This window comes from Rattus rattus, chromosome 5 (genome assembly GCF_011064425.1).
Source record: "Rattus rattus isolate New Zealand chromosome 5, Rrattus_CSIRO_v1, whole genome shotgun sequence".
Taxonomy (NCBI): Eukaryota; Metazoa; Chordata; class Mammalia; order Rodentia; family Muridae; genus Rattus; species Rattus rattus.
In genome coordinates, this window is record NC_046158.1 from 68,496,367 (window position 1) to 68,521,635 (window position 25,269).

A 25,269-nucleotide genomic window follows, 5' to 3' on the forward strand; every position below is an offset into this window, starting at 1 on the left:
GGAAACTGAACTCTGATCTTCTGGAAGAAGTGCACGTTCTTACCTTACTTAGCCCTCTCTCCAGTCCAAGAGGTTACTTCTCACAGGCTAACCATACAAAGCATCACATGGACCATATAATTTGGCACTACCAAATTTTACTTTAAAATTTCTAACTTGTATTTGGAAGACACTTATTGATCCATTGTTATTTATTCAAACCTACTGCACATCAGATACCAAGCCTATAATAATCGAACAAACATATGAGGTCCGATGTGCTATGTTGCTAATGTCTTGGAAGGTGTAGGATTACAGATGTGCTAAGTTAGAAAACACAAAATACTGAACGTGTGCTCATGAGGAAACATCTCCTCCATACCACAAGGTGGCTATGACAGCTCTCCTGAAGTAGCAGAGTGCAAAGACCTCGGCATGAAGGCTGTGGCTGAGCTGGGCAGGGGCAGAGGGAGAGGACCTGACTTACATCTGAAGAACTCTCGTAGTAGGAAGCAAACTGAAAAAGCAGAGGCAAGAATGAGCAGGGCAGGAGGCTCACACCCACCTGTGTGGCAGTACGACATGCTGGAGCAGCAGTGTGGACGGAAAGCAGACAGCTTGGAAAGGTCTCAGGGCAGAGTAGTAGCAAGAACTGATAACAGATTCAGCATGATATCTGGGTTTCTGGCCTGAATACAGCTGAACGTATTTCCTGAGAATGTGAAAGGGAGGAGCTGGAGAGATGGCTCAGTGGTTAGGAACACACACTGCTCTTTCAGAGGACCCAGCTTTAGCTCCCAGTGCTCACATCAAGTGGATCACAACCTCCTGCAACTGCAGCTCCAAGGGACTCTATGTCCTTGTCTGGACTCCATGAGTACCTATGTTCATACGTGCACATACCTGTACATATATACATCATTAAAAAGTAAAAATGAATCTTTAAAGAATATGAAATGGAGAAACAAAATCAACGTTTTCTTTCATTTTCTTTTTAAATGTTGGATACTAGGGCAAGAAAATTACATGTTTTCTTGAGCCTGTGGGTATAAATGAGTCTGGTGCTTTGACGAGGAGTCTGGTCTGATGATAGAAATTTGGGAGGGGTCACTGTATCTGTGATAAAGGAAATTTTAGGAGCAGTCACTCAGACTAGACTTGATTATGAAACAAAACGGCTGGCAGATCTGGGAGACAGCAACGCTTCCAGAGCAGAAAGTCAGCAAACGTCCCTTTGTTCGCTCTCTCTTCAGAGGTGCTGGTACGTCTAGATTTGCCCTACCTCTCCTAAAAGTGCACAATGTCTATGCAATGGTCACTGTATTTTTCTTTTTTTTTTTTTTATTGGTTGTTTTATTTATTTACATTTCAAATGTTATCCCCCTTCCCAGTTTCCCCTCCAAAAATCCCCTATCCCTTCCCCCTCCCCCTGCCTCTGTGAGGGTGCTCCCCCACCTGCCCACCCACTCCTGCCTCAGCGGCCTAGCATTCCCCAACCCTGGGTCATCAAGCCACCACAGGACCAATGCGCTCTCCTCCCAGTGATGCCCAGTAAGGCCATCCTCTGCTACACATCCAGCTGGAGCCATGGGTTCCCCATATGTGCTCTTTGGTTGGTGGTTTAGTCCCTGGGAGCTCTGGGGGTCTGCTTAGTTGATATTGTTGATCTTCCTATGGGGTTGCAATGCCTCTGCATTTCTAAAGGCAAGGATCTGGTCTTCAACATGAACTATATGCTACATCTGACTTCTAACAGGCAAAGCAACAGACAAAGGCACCTAGAACGGGGGTTTATTTACCACTCTCTGCACAGAACGAGTCCATCTAGGCCATGGGTAGCAAAGGCCAAGCTTGGCTGTTCACAGTGCCAGAAAGACAACTCTTCTGACTACCGATGACACAGAAGATGTCGCTGAGGCCACGGTGGCTCACTGGTAAGGGAACTCCACGAGGAAGGTCATGTCAAAGTACTCACTCAATGTTTTTTGAAGACACTGCTAGCCAGGTGCTCACAATGGCAGTTAGCTCTACCCAACGGAGCTTGAGGCACTCATCTGGACTGGGCCACCCCAGACTCTGGTAGTCACGCTTTTTTTCTGGAAGGAAAGTATGTTGTGAATGGATACAGTACAGAGGAACGGAAGCTGAGCAGCTGTTCCCCTAGGTGACATCACACAAACCGGTATGGCTGGCAGAGCTCGCTTTCTTCTTGTCTTTCGAATGTGCACCATAGGAAAGCAGATCTAATTAAAGTCCTATCACTTGTGGCAGTGGGAACCAAAATCCTCTCTGAAATAAGGCCTTATTCTCAAAGATGAAGTAAAAATCATGCTTTGTTGTATCTGCAGTTGGTCAACATGAAATAAGGACTAAGACACTCTTCGATACTAACATTCCTACCACGTTCCGTGTTCACTCTTCTGGGTGTGACTTTATGAGGGTACGTCTGACTTAATGGGAACACATATCTCTAAAGCAGGCATCCGGGCCTGGCGCTGTGACATTTTGGGGTGGATAATGTTTTGTTGTAGGGACACTGCAGTGCACTGAAGGACAGTTTAGCAGGACGTGGGCGTCAACCCATTAGATTTCAGTAGCACAGTCTCCCCAAGAAATGTCAGCACACACTGCCAAACATTCCATGGGTGCAAAATCGCCCCTGACAACCACTGCTATAAAGAAAGAGTGTCAGGATGGGATCCATGGCACTGTAAGGTCACCAATTCTTGCAAGAACATTTGCTGTGTGTTCGGAAGCTGTGCTATAGCGCTCACAATCCCCAAGCTCACTAGGCTTTCGTCCTCACAGCTCAGCAGAGGAAGCCGGGTGAGGAGTGGCCCCCCAAAGTTCTCTGACTAGAGGGGCGGCAGAGGCGGAACCGGACGAAGGTTATGTGACTCTAACACACGCTTCCAATTCCTGTGCTGACAAAAGCATTTCCTGTTTAGTCTGCATCCTTTACTTCAGGTCAAGTCCCCAGGAAAGAGCAAAATAAAGTCTTATCTGATGGGGATGAGGAGGAAGGAGAACCTTAATTCTGTGCATCACTTTTTACACTGTGGGAATTTTCCAGTAATAGAAAAACATTTGAGGGACAGGCAGGGATTTAGATTCAGATTTTAATAAAGAAAAAAAAAACAGCTTGGAAGAATTTCAAAATAACTTTGAATAACGAGTACATTAAACAATAAAGATCACTTTCATTTTATATTTAAGAAATTCAATCAAAAATATTTATTGAGCACCTATTATAAGGGTCTGGGAACTGTGTAACACACTGGGGTACACACAGGAAGAGGCAGCCTGCTCTGCAGCTCACAGGCTAGGGAGGAAGGCAGACATAAGGAAACTGTTACACTGTCACAACATAGTGTTCAAGGAGGAGCCCACGAGTTGAACAAAGGAAGGAGCAACTACTTCTGTCTGAAGGCAGCAAGGGAGAAATGGCACTTGAGTTTCAAGTTTAAGGGTGAGTGATATTAGCACCGCAGAAGTGGTATAAGGGCATCCCAGGCAGAAGGAACAGCATATGCAAAGGCATGGGTAAAATCAGAGCATGGCTGCTTCCTGGGTGGTGGTGGAGGGTGGAGAGAGGCTGCTTTATAAAGGGTCTTGAATGCCACACTAGGAAGTCTGCACTTTATCCTGTAGGCAGTGGGAAACTTCGAGCCCACATCTCTCCATCTTGGTCACAAGGATATCATAAGAGGATGTTAAATGCCTTGCTGAGATCCAGTTATATTATGTCTATGGCACTTCCCTGGTCTTCCAGTCTAGAAGCCCTAGCCAAAAAAGGAAATGAAATTAGTTCACTTGTTATATTATGCTATTATTAGTACTCAGTATATCTAGTACGGTTCTCAAAGATCTCCATTTCTCCCCATAGACTGACAAATATCTGCTCAATAATTTGCTTTAAAACATGGACCTAATTTACCAGAAGTTTATTAGCTGGCAGTGGTCAGAATTCATACTTATTTAAACAGGACTACTAACCATCGGTAGTATTTCGCATCTTCTCCACACATAGAGCACTCTGCTTCAAGGACAGCAAGCAGTTCCATTAAACTCATTTGTAAGTATCTTCAGTGCCCAAGTTGGTCCTTCTAAGCTCAGACCACTTGGAACTGCTTAAAGGGGGCCATGGTGTAGCTCAGAAGATGACTTGCCTAGGGAGAGGAGGGCCCTCACTTCAACCCGCTCCCCCACCAGTGCCACAAGCAAGCAAGCGAGCACACGCCTGTTCAGTTGTTCTCTTATAATCTCAGCCATGTAGGCTTTGGTTACCCCTTTGTAAGAAGCTTTTGGTTTCTTTAAAGTACTATAGGATCATTAGAAAATATCTGTAAAATGGAAAGGCTACAAAGAAAACGCCAATGATCTATAGCTGCCTTAGCGCCCATAGAGCATGTGCACTGCTGTGGGGACCTGCTTCTCCTTGGGTCTCATGTGCTTGCTAGGTCAAGTGTAGCTGACCCAAAAGGCCATCAACTCCACAGGACAGATGAGTTCAGACAATGGATGACAGAAAAAACTCTGCCAACTATTGCATACATCATCTGTGACATGTATCTCATGTATCAGAGATACTGAAATGTAAGAAAAGTACAGCTGATAGGACACCGTGTTCACTGTCAGGATGGGACCGTCCTTACCACTGATAAACTGTTTCTCCTGACTTGCTGTGCTATGTGTGTCCTTGCACAGCATGTGCCACAGACATGCTGCAGCTCATTAGGGACGTGCAGTGGCGGGTTGCCCATCAGTTGTGACTAGAACGAGGAATCTGTGCACACAGTTTTGGTATATACAAGGCAACTTTCCTCCAGAGCATTAATAGGAGAATTATCGCTATGTTCTAAATTCCTCTGACCCATCTGTCACACTAACCTTAGGCTTGCTGATTTTCACTGTGTACTACACATGTAGACAATTTGGTAAGCAAAACCTTAAATGTTTACGTTCTCTCTTCCTGGCTGCTACTGACTGGCTGTTCTGTTACACTGGGAGTGCTGTGTGTTTATCTGATAGAGGAGCTGCACGTATCTTATCTTAACACTGCATTTTTTATGGTCTTTAAATGATATCGATACCTCCCATGGAAAATATATGATACAAATATATAAAAGTATCCTGCAAAATCACATTGTTTAGACTTTAGGCTTGCCTCCCTAGTGCTGGAATTATCTCCACCTTGCAACGTCCTTAACGTGAGATGCTACGAACACTAACGAGACTTTCTGAGATGCTACGAACACTAACGAGACTTTCTTCCATGATGACTTCTCACAGTGATATTTAACCCCTCGGAATGGTCGTTTCCATGCTTCACATCTGGCTGCTAACAGACTTAGCAGAAGGTGGTGTTTGCCTTCTGTAACTCTACAAGTCTTTAGCAGCACAACCAATCCCAGTTCTTAACCTCAGTCACAGCAAGACACTGTCCTAGGACATGGAGGACTTATGAAGGTGCATCCTGGGTTTGGATAAGTGATTCCACTCCATATCTCCTACCATTGCCCTCTCTCTGTATTAGTCAATACTTTTATTTAACTTAGTTAAATAAGATGGATTTTAATGAATTGCATTATTAGTCTAAAAAAATTAAAATATTACTTTAAAAAGGGATATAATGTTTTTTACAAAGGAATTCTATGGCTACCTTTCAACTGCTGGGGGAAAACTCAGTGGGGTGCACAATGGTGGCCTTCAACCTGGATAGTTACGGAAATTTCCTATACCAGTGCTGATGAGGGCCTCTCAGCTTCTCATCGGAACTGCTCTGAGTCACAAACACATCTCTCATGAGAAACCAGACAGTGACCTGGAGCAAGAAGGAAGATGTGAGACATTTTCTCTTACCCTGGGGCCCAGGAGATGCCACCTTTGGGCCTGTGATCTCTAAGTTTGCTTGGTAACGCTGTCCATTTTCTGCTTGACTTGCCTCTACTTTTTTCCCAGGAGGTTTTTTATGATCCCCTTTGGGTTTCTTTACACGCTTGACCTGGAATGTGATCTGGGAATCAAAAACATGTTAGAAACAAATGAGATCAACGAGTCTCAATCTGTCACTCACTACCGATGTCAGTGGTTTTAAGGATAACCTAGTCCAGCAGAGCTTGATGCTAAGAGCCTGTTTCTGAAGACAATACAAACTTTGGTCGGAGGATATGGAAAAACCAAGTTGCTACTGACCAGGAAGCTTCCTCCCTACCGGCTATCTGTGATAGCGCAAGGATGTGCTATGCAGGTTATTAAAGGAAAAAAGTCATTGATAGTTTATCTAGCTGTGAATAAGAACAATCCGCATGGCGAGTATGCTCCCGGGTGCAGTGTTGGCATGGATGTTATTGGGATTAGCAATTGTTAAGGTCTGTTCCACAGGAGGGAATGAAAGCCTGGTACTGGAAATCTGGCCAAGAATCCAAGGTCCCTGGGGGTTGGGTGGGGTAGCCATGTCACTATTACTCTGCTAAGTGAACGCTGTATTGAAACACCTTTGAAATCGGTATCTCTGTACTCACTGGTTAGTGCAGTTCTCATCCCAGCAGAGGAGTTTGTGTAGTGAATGGTGGGTAACTCGGAAACTCAGAACTTGCCAGATACAGAGTGTTTACCCACTAATGGGACATCTGTACTCTATCCTCTCCGCAAAAGGCTCAGGGACACGGAGACAGAGAGGGCAGAAGGAATATAGGAGCCAGAGGCAGGCGTGCTGGAGTAAAACTGTCTTCTGGGCATGGCAGGCCTACTGTGCTCAGAAACCCAAAGCAGCCGTGGCTACCTTCATGCAGGGAGGGCTCACCAGGCCTCACCCCTAGCTGAGGAGCTGACAGTGGATGACCCCTGGGGAGGAAGAGTCAGGCACCAGGCGGCTTGCACATGCTCAGGGGATGGTCCTACACTCACTACTGTATATGCAACCACACAAGATTGGGCGAGTTATAAGGCGGGGAGTGAGAATGATGGGTTCCAGAGGAGTTGGTGGGTGTAAACATGATCGAAATATATTGTGTATACATATGAAATTCTCAAAGAATACTATATTAAATATAACCTGATAGATAGACTAATACCCTGATATGATCACTGCACATTTGTACTGTGTATACACACACTGAAACACCCACTGGAGATATAAATACATGTTTATATATATTTACCTATATAGATGATCAATCAAAAACCTCTGTGTGAGAGATGTGAGTATACTGTGTGTGTTCATGTGTTTGTGTGTGAGGAGGTAGTGGAGGTCATGCAGGACACGGCTTGCATAGGTCAGAAAACCTTCCAGCTCTGGCACCTGATTTGCCACCTGGTTTGAGACAGGGTGTCTTCACTGTTGTCACCCAGGCTAGTCGGCCTGAGCGCTTCTGGAGATGCTCCTGTGTCTGCCTCCTTTCCATGGGAAGGCTGGGACTAGGCACTGGTGTTACTGTGGGAGATGAGGGTAAGGGCTCAAGTGTGCACTAGAACAGTAAGTGCTTTTACACTGAGATATTCTCTTAGTCTCCAATTAAAAAAATAGTCTGAAAAGGAAAAATATCTTCCAAAACCCAGTCAAGTTTTCCCCTTAAAATTATTATTATTATTATTATTATTATTATTATTGATCAATCTTGCTGTGTTGCCCAGGCTAGTTCTGAATTCTTGGGCTCATGTGTCATCCTCCTGCTTCAGCGTCCTGAGTGCTGAGACTACAGGTGTATACTGCATCTGGCTAAGTTTAATTTTTAAAGCTCTAAGTGAAAAGTTGGTATTGAAATGAGCAAGGTGACCTAGTCTTACGAGTACCCAGAAGACACTGGAAGGAGACGTATGTCATCCATCCCTAGTCTGTGGCTTGGACAGTGATTTACACCACCCTGTTTTCTCTCACCTCCAAGAAGGGTCAGTAATCTTTATGGAACACGACACGTCCTAGAAAATGACAGTGTGAGTGTACAAAACCTGGCTACAATTTCACGAGGACTGAGCTGGTGAACTCTTTGTGTAAGTGTGTGTGTACATGTGGATGCATGTGTGTGTGCTGTATTCAAGTGTGTTATGTGCATGCTGGTATTGACGGGTGTGGAGGCCAGAGGACAATGTCAAGTGTAAGTCCTTAGGAGCTGTCCTCTGGTTTTTTTCCCTGTTGGGTCGGAGTCCTGACAAGACCAGGCTGGCTGGCCATCAAGCCACAGGGATTCTTCTGTATTTGCCTCCCCGGTGCTGGCATTACAAGCACATGCCACTATGCTGGCTTTACAATGTGGGCTTTGGGGTGGTGCGTGCCCGACTGGGCCTTCTCCTCAGCACCGAGCTGGCAAATTCTTACCCATTCTGTTGCTTCATCATCTTCACTTCTGCAGTCTCCATAGCAAGAGCTCTTGGCTACTCCATCCTGGGGTCCTTTCTTCAGGACCCGTATTCCCTGCAGGTCCAGACGTCGCCCCTTCATTTCTAATGTTCCCCCAAAACCTTCCAGAGGCCAGGCCTGCTGAAACTCATCCACCAAGGCCAGTATCTCTTCTGACATCTTTGTTTCATCTGACTTCTCCACTTCGTCAGAACCATTGCTCTCTTCAACCACTGTGCCTGCAATGCAAGTGGTCGTGGTCAACAGTTTCATAGTGCTTACTCAGGGACAGACTGATTTAAACCTTGTTTAAGGGATATTTTTGCTCTGAGGCAGGACTATAGAGCTCCCTTCCAAGAATACCACTTAGCATCTTCAAACCTCAAAACAGAACACCATCTCTGCCATTTAGCCTTTGCCAAAAGCCTACCATAAAGCAATGGCAGGAGACAGACAGCCATGGATACTGTTGTGAGTGAGGGGACAGCTGTGGCACATTATCTGAAAGATACACCCGCTCAACATACAGACCACAGATGGCAAGGACGATGTCATTCTGCTATTTATTGCATGTGTAGGTCCTTTAAGCTTCATTCAGTCACCATGAAACAGTTGTGTGTCCAGTCCATACAGCTTGTTTAACTGTGTGAACTGAGCAAAGGTTAGCAGAAAACGACCTAATGCAAGCTTTCCTTTCCAGTGATGGTTAGTTTAGCCATATTCTAGTTTAATTCCTTTAAAATGGGTGTGACGGTATTGCTTAAGTATTTAAGATCGAGTATTGTGGATCCTAGTGGAATATGCTAGTAAAATTTTCCTCTCAAGAACGTGGTATATTTGTTTTATTTTTCCATGATGCTTACAACCTTCAAGTTTTACCCCATGCTAAGACCATGAAGAGACTCAGAATGCTTATTTTAAGTTTCTTAACATAATGCTTTCCTTTTTCTAAATTGTCTGACTTAATCTTTACATGAATTAATCACTGTTTCACATCATTTGCTTTACAAATGTCTTAACCCTTTCATTCATGGATGGGGCACAACAGAGAGCACAGTGCTTCCTTCCTTTTGTAGTGCGCACCCACTGGTTAGCTGAGAGCACGGGCGTGGCTGCCTGTGGCGGTCCGATATTCCTTCAGGTGCAAGTGCAGGCTGTCCAGACACTTAAACCATGCTAACAAGGCCAGTGTCAGGATCTCACATACGGACACCCTGACCTCTAGCCGCAGAAATGCATGCTCCTACTCTCTGGGTGTATGGGGGCGGACGGCTAGACTGAGAAGCATGGCTGATGACCACAGCTGAAAACAACTCTGTAGGTGGTCAGTGGTGTTACCCTTTGCTTTGCTGGCATTTCTGCCCTCTGTTCAGCAGCTTCTATTGTGGAACATGGGAGCGCCTGAGGTCAAGCTGTGACTCCTCCTTGAGAAAGCTGAAGGCGCTATTTACGACCTACAAGTAAGTTCACCTTAGGTTCCCTAAGCCATCCGCTGCTTTCTACAGCTCCTTGTGATCACTGTTAGCACTCTGAGGAACGGATCTAGGTTTGCCAAAGCCTGTCTGTGCATCAGGATCCTGAAACAAAGATGGTTGGCTGTTGCCTAGATCATGTGGCCAGTGATTTACACGTAGGCAGACAGGCATGTCTTGCTATGCTATTCCTAATGTCCAGTACTGGGCCCAGCACACAGCAGACCCTAGTAGCTGTGGAGTAGAACAATGATGATGTTCTCAAGGATCTGCTGTACCTGTCTTATCCTGTCCTGCAGGCAACTGAGGTCTTAACTCTATGGTTTACCTTGTCAGTTGGTCACATAACTAAAGTCTGGAGCTCACCCAGCTGAGTGGCAAGGGATGTAAGATTAGGCGTCATTTCAGGCAGGAAAACAGCTGGAGAGATGGCCCTGGGAACTCCCAGAGAAGTGTTAATGGAAGAGATCTGACTGAGCTGTCAGAGTTGGCTCTAACTGCTCTCCATCTGATTTCAAGTTCTTTTTCTTTCTCTTTCTATGGCTCCCAAAGGATTTCCCTACCCAGTCTGAGACAGGAAAGAGTCTTTGCTAAGTTTCATCCAGCAAAACACAGGGCTTACAGAATGTGGCTTTTGGCCAAAGGGAGACCACAGAGTACTTTCTCAAGATATTTCAATTTCTCCAGATTACATATGGGAGGCAGGGCTGGTTGGTTTTTTTTTTTTTTGTTTTTTTTTTGTAAACTTGTCACAAGCAAGGGTTATCTGGGAAGAGGGAATCTTGATTAAGAAAATGCCTCTATCAGATTAGCCTACTGTAGGCCAGTGTGTAGAGTATTTTCTTGATTAGTGCTGCCCTGAAAAGGCAGGCTGAGCAAGCCATGGAGAGCAAGCCAGTAAGCAGAGCTTCCCCAAGGCCTCTGCTTCAGTTCCTATCTCCTGGTTTCTGCCTTGACCTCCCTGCAGGGTGGACTCTGAGCTGCAATGTGACAGGAGCCCTCTCTCCCTCAGTTGCTTTTGGTCATGGTGCTTATGAAGGCTATAAGAGCCTCAACCAGGACGCAGGCTGTGTTTAGAACTCTTATTTTCTCTCAGCACTGGGTATTATGTTAGAGCATCTGCGCTGTTTACCTGCATAATGTCTAAGGATACAGCTTTCAAGGCTATTGGTTTGTACCACTCCTGTCATGTAAATATGGACACACTTAGTATTACACAGGTGCATAACTTAAACTTATCAGAGGGGGGGGGAGAGGTGGGGCTTGGGGAGGGAGCGTTTCATACCAGAAGTAGGTATGCACATGAAGAAAGGCCATGGAACTACTTCAGGCTTCTGCTGCTAGCTTCCAGTGATCTATTCCAAAGGGGTTTGAGCCATGGTGACAGGAGTTCTTAGGGAACAACACTAAACACACACACTTTATATTTACTCCTCAGATGAGGGGTTCACAAATGGGCTGTGTGTTATGATTGAGGGAAGCCAGTATTTATTTATTTAGCTTTTCGTATGTGTATTTATGCCATAAACTATTTTGATGGGAGCAAAAAGCACATGAATGCTTTTGATCCTGGCAAATTAAATATAAGCAATCAATAGTAAACTTGAAACCACAAAGCTACATACATTTGGGACAATTAAAAAAATTTATAATAAAGATGATCTGAATGCAATCACACAATGCTTCCCAGAGAAAGGTAGAGTTCTGCAGTAGGATTTAGACAGAAGCAGCCTGGGGGAAACATGTGCTCAGATACTTGTGACCAAAGTAGAGTTGTATGTAGGAACATGGAAGACATGTGCTACGGTGTGACTAATCAACTTAGTTAGAACAAAGCACTCGGATAGGCAATCAGCAAGTACTATTCGGAGGTGACACTAAAACTCTCTGGGTTCCTACAAAAGGGTCCACTTGCTCTTTAAGCAGAATGACAATGAAGTGTGTGAAAGCCATGAGGGCGAGGATAGCCCAGGTCTAGGACTAGAGCGTCAGCATCAGCTCGTGATGGCCTGGGTGGCGGGGGACAAGAAAGGACAGAACGTGGGACTAGAAAGGCATTTCATGGAACAAAGGAAGCTGACTTTGGGAATGCAAAGGGAACTTCAGAAGGAATAACTGGCAATGTTTAAGTATGACTTCAGGATTTTAAAGCCTCGTGTGGAATAGTCGGGCTTTCTGTGAGGTGGCTGTCAGTTCTCAGTCTGAGCACGAGAACAGAGAACAGAATGCTGTTCACAGAACGTGCGGGGAGGAGAAGGTGGTACAGCAGAGTGAGGATTTAATGCATTTACCAGATAAATCACTAACATTAGTTGCTGGCACTTAGTGGTGTGCTGAGGGCTGGACTATCATACCTCATGGGGCTTAAAGACTGGGGTAGAAGGGAGGGAAGAACCTATCTGCAGACACTGCCCGTGCAGAGCAGTGTCCTGTACTGGAGATACAGCCTTCCATATGTTGACAGGCCTGCATGGTGGCGGGATCGCAGAGTTGGAACAACGCTGGAAGCAGGCAGTAGGAGTGCTGCAGGCTTCCAGCCCGTGGGGCAGATGGTGTGATATAAACTGACACAGAGACTGACGTGCACGCACGCCTCCACTTTTCCTTCGTCTTCTTTCCCAGGCACCGTTTACACTTGGGAAATGGAGGATAAATATTGTGACTCTGAAGAGGATGTAAGTATCCACAGTGAGGGTCACATGGGTTCAGAGAGTGTCTGCCATGTTAGATAGTCTGTCAAGAATGACGGAGAGTAGAGGTGCCGAGAATGTAGATTATGTAGCTCAAATTTAAATGAAGGCAGCTTAGCACAATTTCTCTGTTTCAAAATCATATAGACGTTCAAGTTTAATCCTGGGGAACCTTGGTTTAGGGAATTCCTAGTTGATTATGCTAGTAGACAGAGACTTGGTGAAAGTCCCCACTGCACATTAAATGAGGGACCATGGAACTGAGGGTGACACATAGGAAGAGTGGCTGCTGACATCTGCTCAGAAACAATCAGCTGAGCAAATACTTAGCTAGGAAGACTGAGGCAGGGTTCACGTCAAAGTCCTTACTCGCTTCAGGTCTGACTTACGATAGCAGCTGCACGGTTTGCCCAGGACAGGACTGTGGAGCAGCCAAACTGAGTGGCGGCATCGTCCAGGCTGGCCCTGAGCTTGCTGTGTACCTAAACTGACCTCAACTCAATCCTTCTTGCCCTTGTTTTTCAAGTACTGGTATTACAGGTGGGCACCGCGAAGGCCATCAGAGTATATTAACTTTAAAAAATAATTTTATTTAATTTTTTATTTTATATGAACTGGTGTGAGGGTGTCAGAGCTCCTGGAACTGAAGTTACAGTTGCGAGCTGCTGTGTGTGGGTTCAGGGAATTGGACCTGGGTCTTCTGAAAGAGCAGCCAGTGAGTGCTCTTAACTGCTGAGCCATCTCTCTAGCCCCGTCTATTTAATTTTAATTATGATACCATATACAGGACACAGACAAACTTTGTTCCAAATTAGGATGCAACCAGTGTAGAGCCCCGAGCAACTCTGGTGCCCTAATGTCCTCCTTAAATGTCAGTGATCTGATCATACTCAGTCAGGTGCAAAGCTGTGATCTACCAGGGACTTACCACATAAGCACTGGTGTAAACTATCAGCACGATAATGAGAGAGCGAAGTCCAGCTTAAAGCACTCACACTGAAGTGAAGAGGGCGGGCATGGTGGGCTCAGCAGGATGAAAGCAACACGGGCCAGTGAGCTTCCTTTTGACTGTGAGTCAGTACGACAGAAACAACTCTGAGGACAGTCCAGGAAAACAAGTGGTTCCCCAGGCTTTGGACTCCTTCAGTTAACAAGTGCTTCAGAGTGGTATGGATTTTGGTCCTGAGAGGTGGCTCACTGAGATTTAACGCTCTGCCACAGAGCTGGGTCATGGTACCAGGGTCTATAACTATAAAAGGGACCAAGGACCAGGAACAAAAAAAACCTATGGTATAACTTCACTCTCTAACCAAACTGGAATTTTAGAGAAGGATACATGAGCAAAGCTCTTTCCTTCATCTACAGAGAAAGTGTGTTGCTATGTAAGGTGGACAGATGTAGGATGTACGTGCTCTGACCAAGACTGACCTTCAGTCTGAGATCATCTTTGCACTTCTCTTATCAACTAAACGCAATGTTCTTACCTATCGTCCCTCTATTTCTGAACCCACTAATAATGAGACCCCATGCACTAGGAGGCTGGATATGAATTTTAGATATGCCACCTACTGACAATCTGCCAGACCTACCAAACTTTTTCCTGAGCCTTAATTGGATCTTCATCTGTAAGGTGAGCTTAATAATATCTATTTGACAGGTCAGTACATGATACACAATACCATGCAAGTTATAAAATGCCACCAAACGGTAGGAATTACTATTACAGTTAATGGTCACTAATGAGGACTTAACTACTTGTGTTTCTTTAATTTTATCCCCTAAACTGGACTTTTCATATGTTTCTAGTGTCTATGAAAGCACATATTTTATGGTAAAAAGCAGGACTTGTTACAACTGATAAATAATCATGCAGAGGAAGCCTACTGCTATGAACATGTGACCCAAATCTGTCCTCCGGTGGACATATTCTTGGTACCTAGGTGATAAGAAAAAGAACCCTAGAAGGTGTCATATAAGTGAGTGCTAACAGTGCTCACTGTTCTTACAGTGTGAGCAGAATCAGCAGAGGACAAAGGATCTGCCTAGATAAGTCTGCATGATGCTGAAGGGCCTTCAGAAATGATCTGTCTCAGTCATGGTAACTACGACTCATCCTAAGTACGGGGGCTGAAGAGACCCGCACGGGAACATGGAATAGAAGATACAGAAATGTCTCAGGCAATAATGTGCTATAGGAAAGGGAGATAGAGCAAAACTGTGCTGGGTTTTATTCTGAATTGTCCTAGATAAAAATAATGACTAATGTGGTGGTCATGAACAACCCAGCTACTACAGAGTTGTAACTAGAATACGGACCATGTCTATAAATGGGTAAATAGCCCTCCGCATGACTCAGTGTAATTTCTGATGACTCTCAGTCCAAGCAGCCTCAGGACGCTCACAGAACTGTAGGTGTATTGGTGCCAAAGAAGACATGGGACTGCCAGGCATCAGGAGAGACTCATCCTCACTGGAAGTGAGCAAACGACTGACCAGCTTAAGGATAAATTCTTTTGAGTTGGTAAAGTGAGATTTAGTTTTCTTACAGTCCAATACTTTTTCTTAAACCTCTATGGGTGAAGGTTGCCACGGGCAGAAAAGACACAGTCATTAACACCAGTGGTGCTCTCCCTGAGGACTGACTTGCTTCTCCCACACATGAGCTTTTAAAGTTAATAGCAGGAGAAAAGGTTTTTGTATTAGTATTTACTCTAAACATTGTATTTATGCAGTTTGTGTATGCACACGTAGATGTGTACAGACATGGGCATGTTTGGATGTGAAAGGGTAACTTGTGGGAGTCAGTACTCTCCCTGCACTGTGTAGACTTAGGAATCAAACTTTAGACCATTAGCCTTGGCAGCAGCCATCCTACTGACCCTACTAAGTAAATATTTTAATTTAATCCACATAAGGCAAATACCACATTTAATTAATATAAGATTTCATGGGACATGGTATATAAACAGTTCATAATCTAGGTGTTAAGGAGAGGGCGGGTGGTTAGGAGTGCTCGTGTAGAGTCTCAGGTCAGTTCCCAGCACCATGTCAGGTGGGTACAACCACTTGTTACTCCAGGTTCAGAGGATCAGCTGTCCTCTTCTGGCTTCTGTGGGCATCTGCATTTATGTGCACAAACCCTAACATAAACAATAAAAAAATAATGAAAATAAACTATATGTATTGTGGGGGCATACCTTTAATTCCAGCACTTGGGAAGCGGACAGGTAAATCTCTGAGTTCAAGTTCAGTCTGATCTACCTAGAGAGTTCCAGGACAGTTAGCACCATACAGTAAGACTCTATCTCATGGAAAAATAAACAAAAAATTGTGGGGCTGGACAGTTAGATGGTAAGAGTACTTGACACTTTTGCAGAGAATCTAGGCTCAGTTCCCTGCACCCAAGTACCCCACAGTCATCTGAAAGTCCAGTTTCAGGGATCCAAAGTCCTCTTTTGGCCTCCAGGGGCACCATGACATTCCCATGATATTCATCCATACGTGCTGAATATCATGTGCAAAACCTTAGATAAGTGAAACAATAAATAAAAATAAGTCTTAGCAGCTAGAGAGATGGCTCAGCAGCTAAGAACACTGGCTGCTCTTCTGGAGGATCTGGGTGTGCTTTCCAGCTACACTTGGCAGCTAACAAGCTTCTCTAACTCTAGTCCCAGGGCCCCGATGCCATGTTCTGGGTTTTACTGGCACTGCATGCACACAGTGAACAAACATACATGCAGGCAAAACACTTACACCTACACACACACACACACACACACACACACACACACACACACACACACAAAGATAAATTCTTTTAGTAAACAAAAATCTTGGTAAAAGCTCATACTGTGATGTGAGCTAAGGCACACAAACAAATCACAATATAGGAAATGTTTTTTAAATGTAGGAAGAAGATAGCAGATGGAGTTCCTTACATGTTTGAGAACTTTTGTGAATGCTTCACAGAGAAGGTTTGCATTGGAAATGTATAGGATTTCCCTCTCTCCCTCGTTTAGACAGTTACATAAAGTAGGCTGGTCTTGAACTCCCTATAAGTGAAGCTCCATGCCCAGTTTATGCAGTGCTGGGGAACAAATCCAAGACTTTGTGCATGTTAGGCAAGAACTGCCCACTGAACTATGTGTCCCAGCCCAGGGCTTGTCCATTTAGAGCAAAGCATTGCAGAGGTCATTGTCAGTCTGGGTAAAAGATTCAGAGGTTTAAAAGCCTGTCCTGAGAGCAGCATGAATACTGTACTTCCTGCTAATAAAACAGTTACAAACAGAATGCGGGCCAAACTACCTCACAAATCCATATTAATTTAGATTCTCCTGATACAGAATAGAGCTACTGAAAAACTTAAGCTTTGGAAACTTACCTGATCAAAACTGCATTTCAGAAATAACTCTTTGGACACACCAGAAATCCATAAAAATGGCTGCTTCTGCTTTGAAAATTCTGCACCAATTACATGAACTATCTTGCGTTGTTTCTGTCTGTTCCCTCTATATGGAAAGGCATGTGCACATACACTCATACACACCCCTATATAATTATGATTTTATATATACCTCCTATGTATGCATACACAGACAGTTGTATATACAAGGTAAAAAGCTATAGTTATTGGAAAACAGATTAAGAGGAAAGGCAGAAGTGAAGACAGCCTGAGTCAGTTACTAGCGGAGAGAGTAGATGAAGAAATGAGAACAACAACAGGTCTTAGAGATTGAGGAAATAAATTGGGCCTTGGGTGAGTTGAGTTTTAGTCGCAGCTATGGGAATTATACATTTCAGGAAATAGAGCAAAAGTAAACTCAAGTTCGACAACAAGCTTGTTAGACTTAAAGCACCTGTACATCAAGATAATGAGCCTACCGACATCAGGCTGGAGCTGAGCGGACGCCTGAGCTCAGAAACAGCCTGGGAGTCACTGCCGTATTCATAGCGCTCTGTGACGCCCAGGGCAAGATACTGCAGGGAAGGAGAGAGGAGCAAGTTCAGGAAATAGGCATCCTCCTGACACAGCAAAGGAGAAGTGGGGCAAGGAAAAGAGCATTGGGGACAGGTCAGGGTTAAAAGAGCATTGGGGACAGGTCAGGGTTAAAAGAGCATTGGGGACAGGTCAGGGTCAAAAGAGCATCTGAGGACAGGTCAGGGTTAAAAGAGCATCTGAGGACAGGCCAGAGTCAAAAGAGCATCTGAGGACAGGCCAGGGTCAAAAGAGCATCTGAGGACAGGCCAGGGTCAAAGAGCATCTGAGGACAGGCCAGGGTCAAAAGAGCATCTGAGGACAGGCCAGGGTCAAAGAACATCTGAGGACAGGCCAGGGTCAAAGACCATCTGAGGACAGGTCAGAGTCAAAGAGCATCTGAGGACAGGCCAGGGTCAAAAGAGCATCTGAGGACAGGTCAGGGTCAAAAGAGCATCTGAGGACAGGTCAGGGTCAAAAGAGCATCTGAGGACAGGTCAGGGTCAAAGAGCATCTGAGGACAGGTCAGGGTCAAAGAGCATCTGAGGACAGGTCAGGGTCAAAGAGCATCTGAGGACAGGTCAGGGTCAAAGAGCATCTGAGGACAGGTCAGGGTCAGGGTAAAGGATTCCAGAAGCCACAGAGACTCTCTTTTTGACAGTGCCTCACTCCACAGACTGGTACCCTGAGAAGAAAGCCTGCACATGCATGAATCAGGTCTGTTCTAGCAAAAGGGGACTGGAGTGGAGAAGAGTGAAGAGCACTCCACCACTGCAGTGTCTTCGCCTCAGCGTCTGATGCTCACCCTCCTGATTTGATGTTCACCCTACATGAGTGGCTGTTTCAAGGAGGAAACAAACTCTTAAGAGGAGAGGAGAGGAGAGGAGAGCGGAAGCCTAGTGTTCAGGAGTTGATTTTCCCACAGAAGCGCAGCTTGGGTCAAATCAACTTACTTTCAAGTCTAAGGGCATCTGAGTCCCTCCCTGCGTTCTCAACAGACAGCACAGGGTCCTCGTCTGCTCCGTGCCTAGAGGGCTCTTCTTCAGCAGCATCCAATGACTGTGGCTTGGCAAAGTATTTCTGTTTGTCATGGCTGTTGTCCAGGGTTTTCTCATGACAATGACCTCAATGACAAGAGACATAGACACATACATTAGAAACATCTCTCAAGTTGCCTCATAATGTAAGGCCCCGAAACACCAAGAGCAAAGGTGTCAGCTCAGACAATGCAGGAATCAGTCCAGAGGAGTGCACGCGGTTCAAGAATTTGCACTGAAATTCAAGTTTTGGCTGCTATGCCACCATGAGTAAGAATCAGGGATTTTGGTGAAAAGCTGGCAGGCAACAAGGATCAAACCTCAGGATCTTATTTTATCCACTGCTGTAAAATACTCCCTCAAAGCTAAACAAAAAGTGTGAAACGTAGAATCTGGGTATATCTGAGAATAATGGATTATAGAGAAATATGCTCTTCTTTCGTGGAGCTGAAAATGAGACATACCAAAAGGTGAGGGGCCACTAAGGACATACATGTATTACAAACCCAAGGTAGGACTAAAGGAGAGTGACAGCAATCCCACATTAAGCCTGTGGTGTGATTGGACACCTGTTTTTCTTTTAGATAGCACATTCTGGCTACATGGGTAAAGACGATCTAAAACCAAAACAACACACCTTAAATGAAATCCTGGCACTTCTGGCTACTCGCCTGATGCACAGTGGGACTGATCTCACCACAGTGGATACCCACTTGATGTACACAGAGGGACTGATTTCACTACAGTGGTGCCGTTGAGTTAAAGGACTTCTTCCTATCAGGAAGGTCTGTTAGCATGAACAACTCCCGGTCTGGGCTAATAACCAGCCTATGACGACTTTCCACTGCCAGTATTATTCCGGATGGTCTAGCGCACTGGATGGGTCTTTTTTCTGCCTTTCTGCTCTATGTACATAGTCACTGAAGGTGCAGTCACTGGAAGGCCACAGATTTCTTATTAGAGATGACCATTTGGTTAAGGATATATGTCGTTGCTTTCCTCCATGCAGGACACTCATGCATGACTACAGACTGAGGGAGTAACTTTCCACTGCAATGCTTCTCACATACAGCAAAGATGCTGCCAAAGTTGGGGATTTGGTTTCGAGAGTTTGAGCTTTCAAAAAACTTACAAGCAGCTTGGGAAGACAGCAAATAGAAGACAAACAATGCTGAGGCGGCATGGAGTGCCAAGTAAGTCCTTCCAAGAAAATACTTTTTGGAGCTGTAGCTGAAGCACCCACTAAGCCCGCGGAAGGGAAACTGTAAGCAAATGGGCCAGCATTTATGGAGTGCTTTGTGTTTTCAGTCCTTCCACTTAACCCTTAGAAAAACTGTTCAGTACCTTTGTTTTAGATACAAGGGGACTGATTCTTAGTGAAAATACCAATAAATCGAACTAAGCTATGTAGTAAATCTGGAATTTGTGTCAGACCTATCATTCTCTACTCAGAAGACCTTCTAACAGGCAGGATGGAAGGTAGCATCACAGGCAAAGAAGAAGGTACAATGGAGCCAAAGGAACAGGAATTCTTCCTGTGTTTGAGAGGCCACAAGGAGTCCAACCAGCCTCACACAGTGTGCGTGCATATGTATGTCCATGGAGGGCTGACGGGGAGTGAGCCATAGGCAGTTGGAACTGCACTTTCTCCCTGTGTTCCACCCTGGAAGACAGAGGTGCCAACAGGTATCTGCCTGTGTTCTCACCATCTGGTGTGAACAATTAAGTACAGAGAACTAAGAATAACAACAGAAATATATAATGCAATATAAAATGCAATATGGCCAACTCTCCACACCCAGGTGACTTTAATGCACTATGAAGAACTTCACACTTCCAGAGATATACAAGGCTTGATTTGGATATAAATAAGCATGACTATTAAAAGCAGAGAGGAAATACTAATGATAAGGATCCAACCAAGTCCCTTTTCACCTTGACCCAAGTCATGTGAACTATAATACTATCAAAGCAAAGGCCTACTCAGTTTTCTGAGCTACCATTCACATCTTGTTGTTTCTCTTTCCCTTTTCCTACTGCAAAAAACTTTCATTATTTTAAATGTCTACAGTAAGAAAATGTCTTAGAGGCATGATCTTCAAAAGACTCAAAGCTAAAATTGGTCTCCTTGAATAGCATCAAACCTGGACACTCTTGGGAAGCAGGAGCCGTGAGCTGAAGACTGCCTTCCCTCCACATCACATGCCCAGGCAGGATCTCCCAGAGGGAAAAGGGAAGGGGAGAGAGAAGGAAGAACAGGAAGTTATTGTGAATGAGCCAGGTGTAAGACACGCTTTCTTCTATGCGTAACACCCTGGGCTTGCTTATAAAGCATTTACGCTTTATTCAATTCTAAATCTTCTTTTTTCTTAGAAGTAAGAAACTGGAGAGCAATCTCAGCTCAGCACGAAACTCCAAGGAGGGCACTTCTGCTCCTGGAACTGCTGTGGTAGCTTCAGCAACTCAATGCCCTTTCTCTGTTTGGAGTATCTGCTGTACACTGGGATTATTAATATTGACCTAGCTTAGAAGAGTGTTGTGGAAAAGAGAGCTAGTCAATACTCATTGTCAAAGTGTAAGTCATTTGAGGGAAAGAGGCACAACTGATTTTGAGGCTAGCTTTTCAGAGTAAATTAAGTTCTCAGGCACTTTTGTCATTTCTAAAGATAGGTGAACCTCTTTTCTTTTCATTAATTCTATTCACCAAATTCCTAGAAGACTATTTTCCTTTTCCTAATGAGAATTGCCATTTCCATGTGAAGGTAAATCTGAGGCAGAGTGGTAGTGCACACATATAATGCAGTATCAGGAAGGTGAGGCTATGTAAAAGACTCTGGAAATCTCAGCCAAATAACTCCAGCTGGGATCACAGAGAAGATGGGTCAGTTCTTATGGTGTGACTGTAGTCAGGAACACAGCCTGGAACCAGATTTCCTGAGGGCAAAGTCTGTCTCCAGAAGTATCAATATTAATCAATACCTCTGTGTATCAGTTTTCCTATCTGTGAACTGAGTTTAAAAATAGTATGGCTTCACTCATGTGTTGTGAGTTAAGTGTTGAGAGTGAGAGCACTGTGAATGTAGGATAAGCTGCTGTTGTTATTAGTGTTGTTCCCATGAACGTTACAAAGGAACAAGAGGCAGTCCTGATCTGATTAGACTTTAAAACAAGGCCTTTTAGCTCTGGCCACTGTAAAATCTTGTAATATAACCTTCTGGCTATTAGAAGTTACTGCGATACAGGCCTAACACCGGGGTGTGTGTGTGTGTGTGTGTGTGTGTGTGTGTGTGTGTGTGTGTGTCTTTGAGGAGAACAGCAACCAATTCAGCATTTTTGAGCCCCAGGGCATGTGCTGTAAGTTAGCCTCCCAGTGAGCCCTGCAGTCTCTGAGGCTCACTGTAAGAGTGAGTGCTCACCTCGCAACACAAACCCTAAGGGTAGACACACGAAGGAAGCTCAGTCTACAGCTCCGAGAAGTCCAACAACATCCTCAAAGTTACTGATAAGCAAATCTTGCTCCTGCTAAGATCCTTACCCCTCCCAAACAGGAGCACTGCTTTCAAGCGTAGTGAATTCTCAACACGATAACTGAACTGACTGGTAATGGGAGCTAGAATTTGAAGGCAAAGTGGGCTTTGTGAACAATGGAGTATTCTAAGGTTTGCCTCTAGCCCTGCTCAGACCGCTTAGGCTACACTGTTCAGTAGTCTTCTTCTGGCTGTGAGATAAGTTACCTTATAGATAGGATTCTGCTAGGTTCAGTTAGACGTAAGGCACTTGAGGGGAAAATGCAAGCCTATTATCCTTTAACAGACATGAGATACTCTCAGTAGGTTTTCTGGATCTTTCCTGCTTACCCTTCTACTCAAAATTATGCAGTTATAAGACTGAATTTTGTTTTATAAGGAAGTAACACAGAAATGCCCCATGAATGCTTTAAAAACAAGTTCTATCGTTTCATATTTACTCCTTTTGTAAGCAATCTTTAAAAAACAAAGTAACAAAAGAAATCACTCCCTGAAGAAAAGCACAGCTTTCAGTGCTTCGCCATTCTTACATAAAAGGACTTAAATATTAACAGGAAATTTTAACTGTGGTGGACTTTGAGCTTTAGTGTTGGAGTTAATGGGCAAGCTGCTAGCGTAAGGAAGAATCCTATTGGCAAGAGAAGCCTTTGTGTCAGGAGAGGTGATAGGTGACAGCCCTTTAGGTACCCTCGGTTTTTAGAAATTAGGACGGACACTGCACACCAGAAAATCAAGTTCTGCCTTAGCTAAAGCCTAGGCACACAGACTTGGTCAAATGAACCATCTACTTCTGTCATGTTTCTTTATTTGGAATGAAGAGATAAGCTGCTGCCCTTCTGTGCGGAGACTCAGGAAACAACATTAACAAAACCACTGCTGAAGTAAGAACTCAGAGCATTGCATCTGGGATCTCAGGGAGCACAGGGAGCACACAGAGCACAGGGAGCACACGGAGCACACGGAGCACAGGGAGCACAGGGAGCACAGGGAGCACAGGGAGCACAGGGATCTCAGGGAACACAGGGAGCACAGGGATCTCAGGGAACACAGGGAGCACAGGGAGCACAGGGAGCACAGGGAGTGGGGGCTAAGCACTGGAGCTGGGAGACTGATGAAGTTGCCTCATCCCTTTGCCCTACACTGCTTTCTATTTGGGGGAAAACAAAAGAAATGATTTTATCGCAGGAACTCTTTCTTAGGTCTCTTACTCAGCAATTACTGCCCAATGAAGTCCTTCGCAGGAACTTTAAAGTACTGGTTATATACTGACTGACCTTAAAAGTACACTGCCATCTTTCCAAGACACTTGAAATTGGCAATCACGGGTGTACACTGGGATTCCCTCCTGGGGAGCTGAATGAGTCAGGACAGAGTAGGGAAGGAAAAAAATAGAATCATAGCATGTGATGCTGTATCTCTCTCTCTCTCTCTCTCTCTCTCTCTCTCTCTCTCTCTCTCTCTGTGTGTGTGTGTGTGTGTGGTGTCTGTGTGCCCATCATTTTCCACATTTTTGGTGTTGAACTCTATATAGGGAAGTCAACCACTAAACAAAGGTGTTAGTTATTATTTTTAATTTAAATGTGGCATACTCTAACTTGGGGAATTATTCTCCCAACTAGGATACTGAGGAACTAAGCTTAGATGAATTCCTCAGGATTCCTGGTTTATTCACAGACACTAATTCTGAATCTCAGTCAAAAGAGATACTTGCTTGCATGTGAATAAAAATAATGGAAGCAGGCTTAGAGAATATCTGTTAGCTTATCGTGTGCAACTGCGACAAGACTAGCCTTTTTCTATTTCCTACTAAGGCAGGAACTGCAGACTTAAAACCTCTCTACTGACAAGTGCATATGAGACATGGGTTCTACACAGCACCCTGGCTAAACGGGGATCTAACAACTTATTTACTTGTTTTACTTTTTTGTTTACACAGGCATTCAGAATAATCAGACCCCAAGTACCGTCAGCTACCACACCACTCAAGTGAGTGCACCAAACACAGAAGGGGCAGAGGACACGATGGCCATGGAGGTGCTCTCAAGAAGCATGGCCAGAGTGACTGATTATATCACATAGATCTCAGAAAACAATAATACCCAAACAAACAAACAAAACAGGGACCATGTCAGTCACAGGGCAGAGGGAGGCCTTCAAAGATGTTTGGGTTGGTTGTGGGATGAGGATGCAAGGCTATGAGGCTACTGAAGGTGTGCATGTATATAAAAGTAGGAATTTGGAGTGGACATGTGTACACATACATTAAAGAAGGCACACTACATACAATGTATTAATTATATGCCAGAATTTGGTTTAGTTTCTAAATTTTGTAAAAAGCAGATATGAAGTATAAACTGTGATGACCACCCACAGTGTCATGGGTGAAGGTAAGGAGAAGGTTTTCAATACAGACATGAGGGAGGGAATAGCCAGAGGCATGTGGAGGAGTTCAGAGTAGAGATAAAAAGAAGTAGCCAGGTCTAGAGAGATGGCTCGACAGTTAAGAGCACATATTGCTCTTCCAGAAGTCCTGAGTTCAAATCCCAGCAACCACATGGTGGCTCACAACCATCTGTAATGGGATCTGATGTCCTCTTCTGGTGTGTCTGAAGACAGCTACAGTGTGCTCATATTAAATATATCTTGAAGAAGAAGAGGAGGAGGAGGAAGAGGAAGAAGAAGAGGAAGAGGAAGAGGAGGAGGAAGAGGATGAAGAAGAAACTGCAGCATCCTGAAGAGGCCGGCTGACTGGGCCTGGTCATAAGAGGAGAAGGAGGAGGAGGAAGAGGAGGAAGAGGAGGAGGAGGAGGAGGAGTTATCTGTGAAGAGGGAAACTTTATTGAGAAAATGCCTGCATCAGGCTGTCCACAGTAGGGCAACTTCTTGATTACTGCTTGGTATGGGAGAGTGAGGTTGAGTAGGAAAGCAAGCTGAGAAAAACAGAGAGCAAGCCAGTAGGCAAACCTCCTCTGAGGTCTCTGCTGCGCTCGGCCTCCATGTTCCTGCCCTGACTTCCCTCTATTAGGGACAGTGATCAGGACATTTGGGTGAAAAAGAAGTGCTTTCCTCCCAAGCTGCTTTTAGCTATGTTCTTATCACACCACTAGAAAGCAAGCTAAGACACTTAACAGCACATAGGCTTAATTGTTTCTAGAAACCTCTAGGGTTTATGAAAACTGAAATTTAAAATGAATCAAAACCCAGTGAACTTGCCTAACTTAATCCACGAGTGCACAGAGGTAGAAATCAGG

The 25,269-nt window shown here is 44.5% G+C and overlaps 1 protein-coding gene across 4 annotated transcripts in view; it reads right to left on the reverse strand.

The window, feature by feature from the left end:
• The window catches only part of Ttc17 (tetratricopeptide repeat domain 17), a 105,119-nt gene that overhangs the window by 27,683 nt on the left and 52,167 nt on the right, over positions 1-25,269 (reverse strand). Inside the window, exons 17-20 of one of the 4 annotated variants that reach the window (XM_032903771.1) lie at positions 18,408-18,578; positions 8,297-8,556; positions 5,842-5,995; positions 1,955-2,075 (exon numbers count right to left, since the gene is read on the reverse strand). In XM_032903771.1, coding sequence (XP_032759662.1) covers positions 1,955-2,075; positions 5,842-5,995; positions 8,297-8,556; positions 18,408-18,578 — 706 coding nt within the window. Of the gene's footprint in view, positions 1-1,954; positions 2,076-3,079; positions 3,762-5,841; positions 5,996-8,296; positions 8,557-18,407; positions 18,579-25,269 lie in introns of those variants that run through there. The other 3 variants (XM_032903773.1, XM_032903772.1, XM_032903774.1) reach the window with 3 other exon arrangements.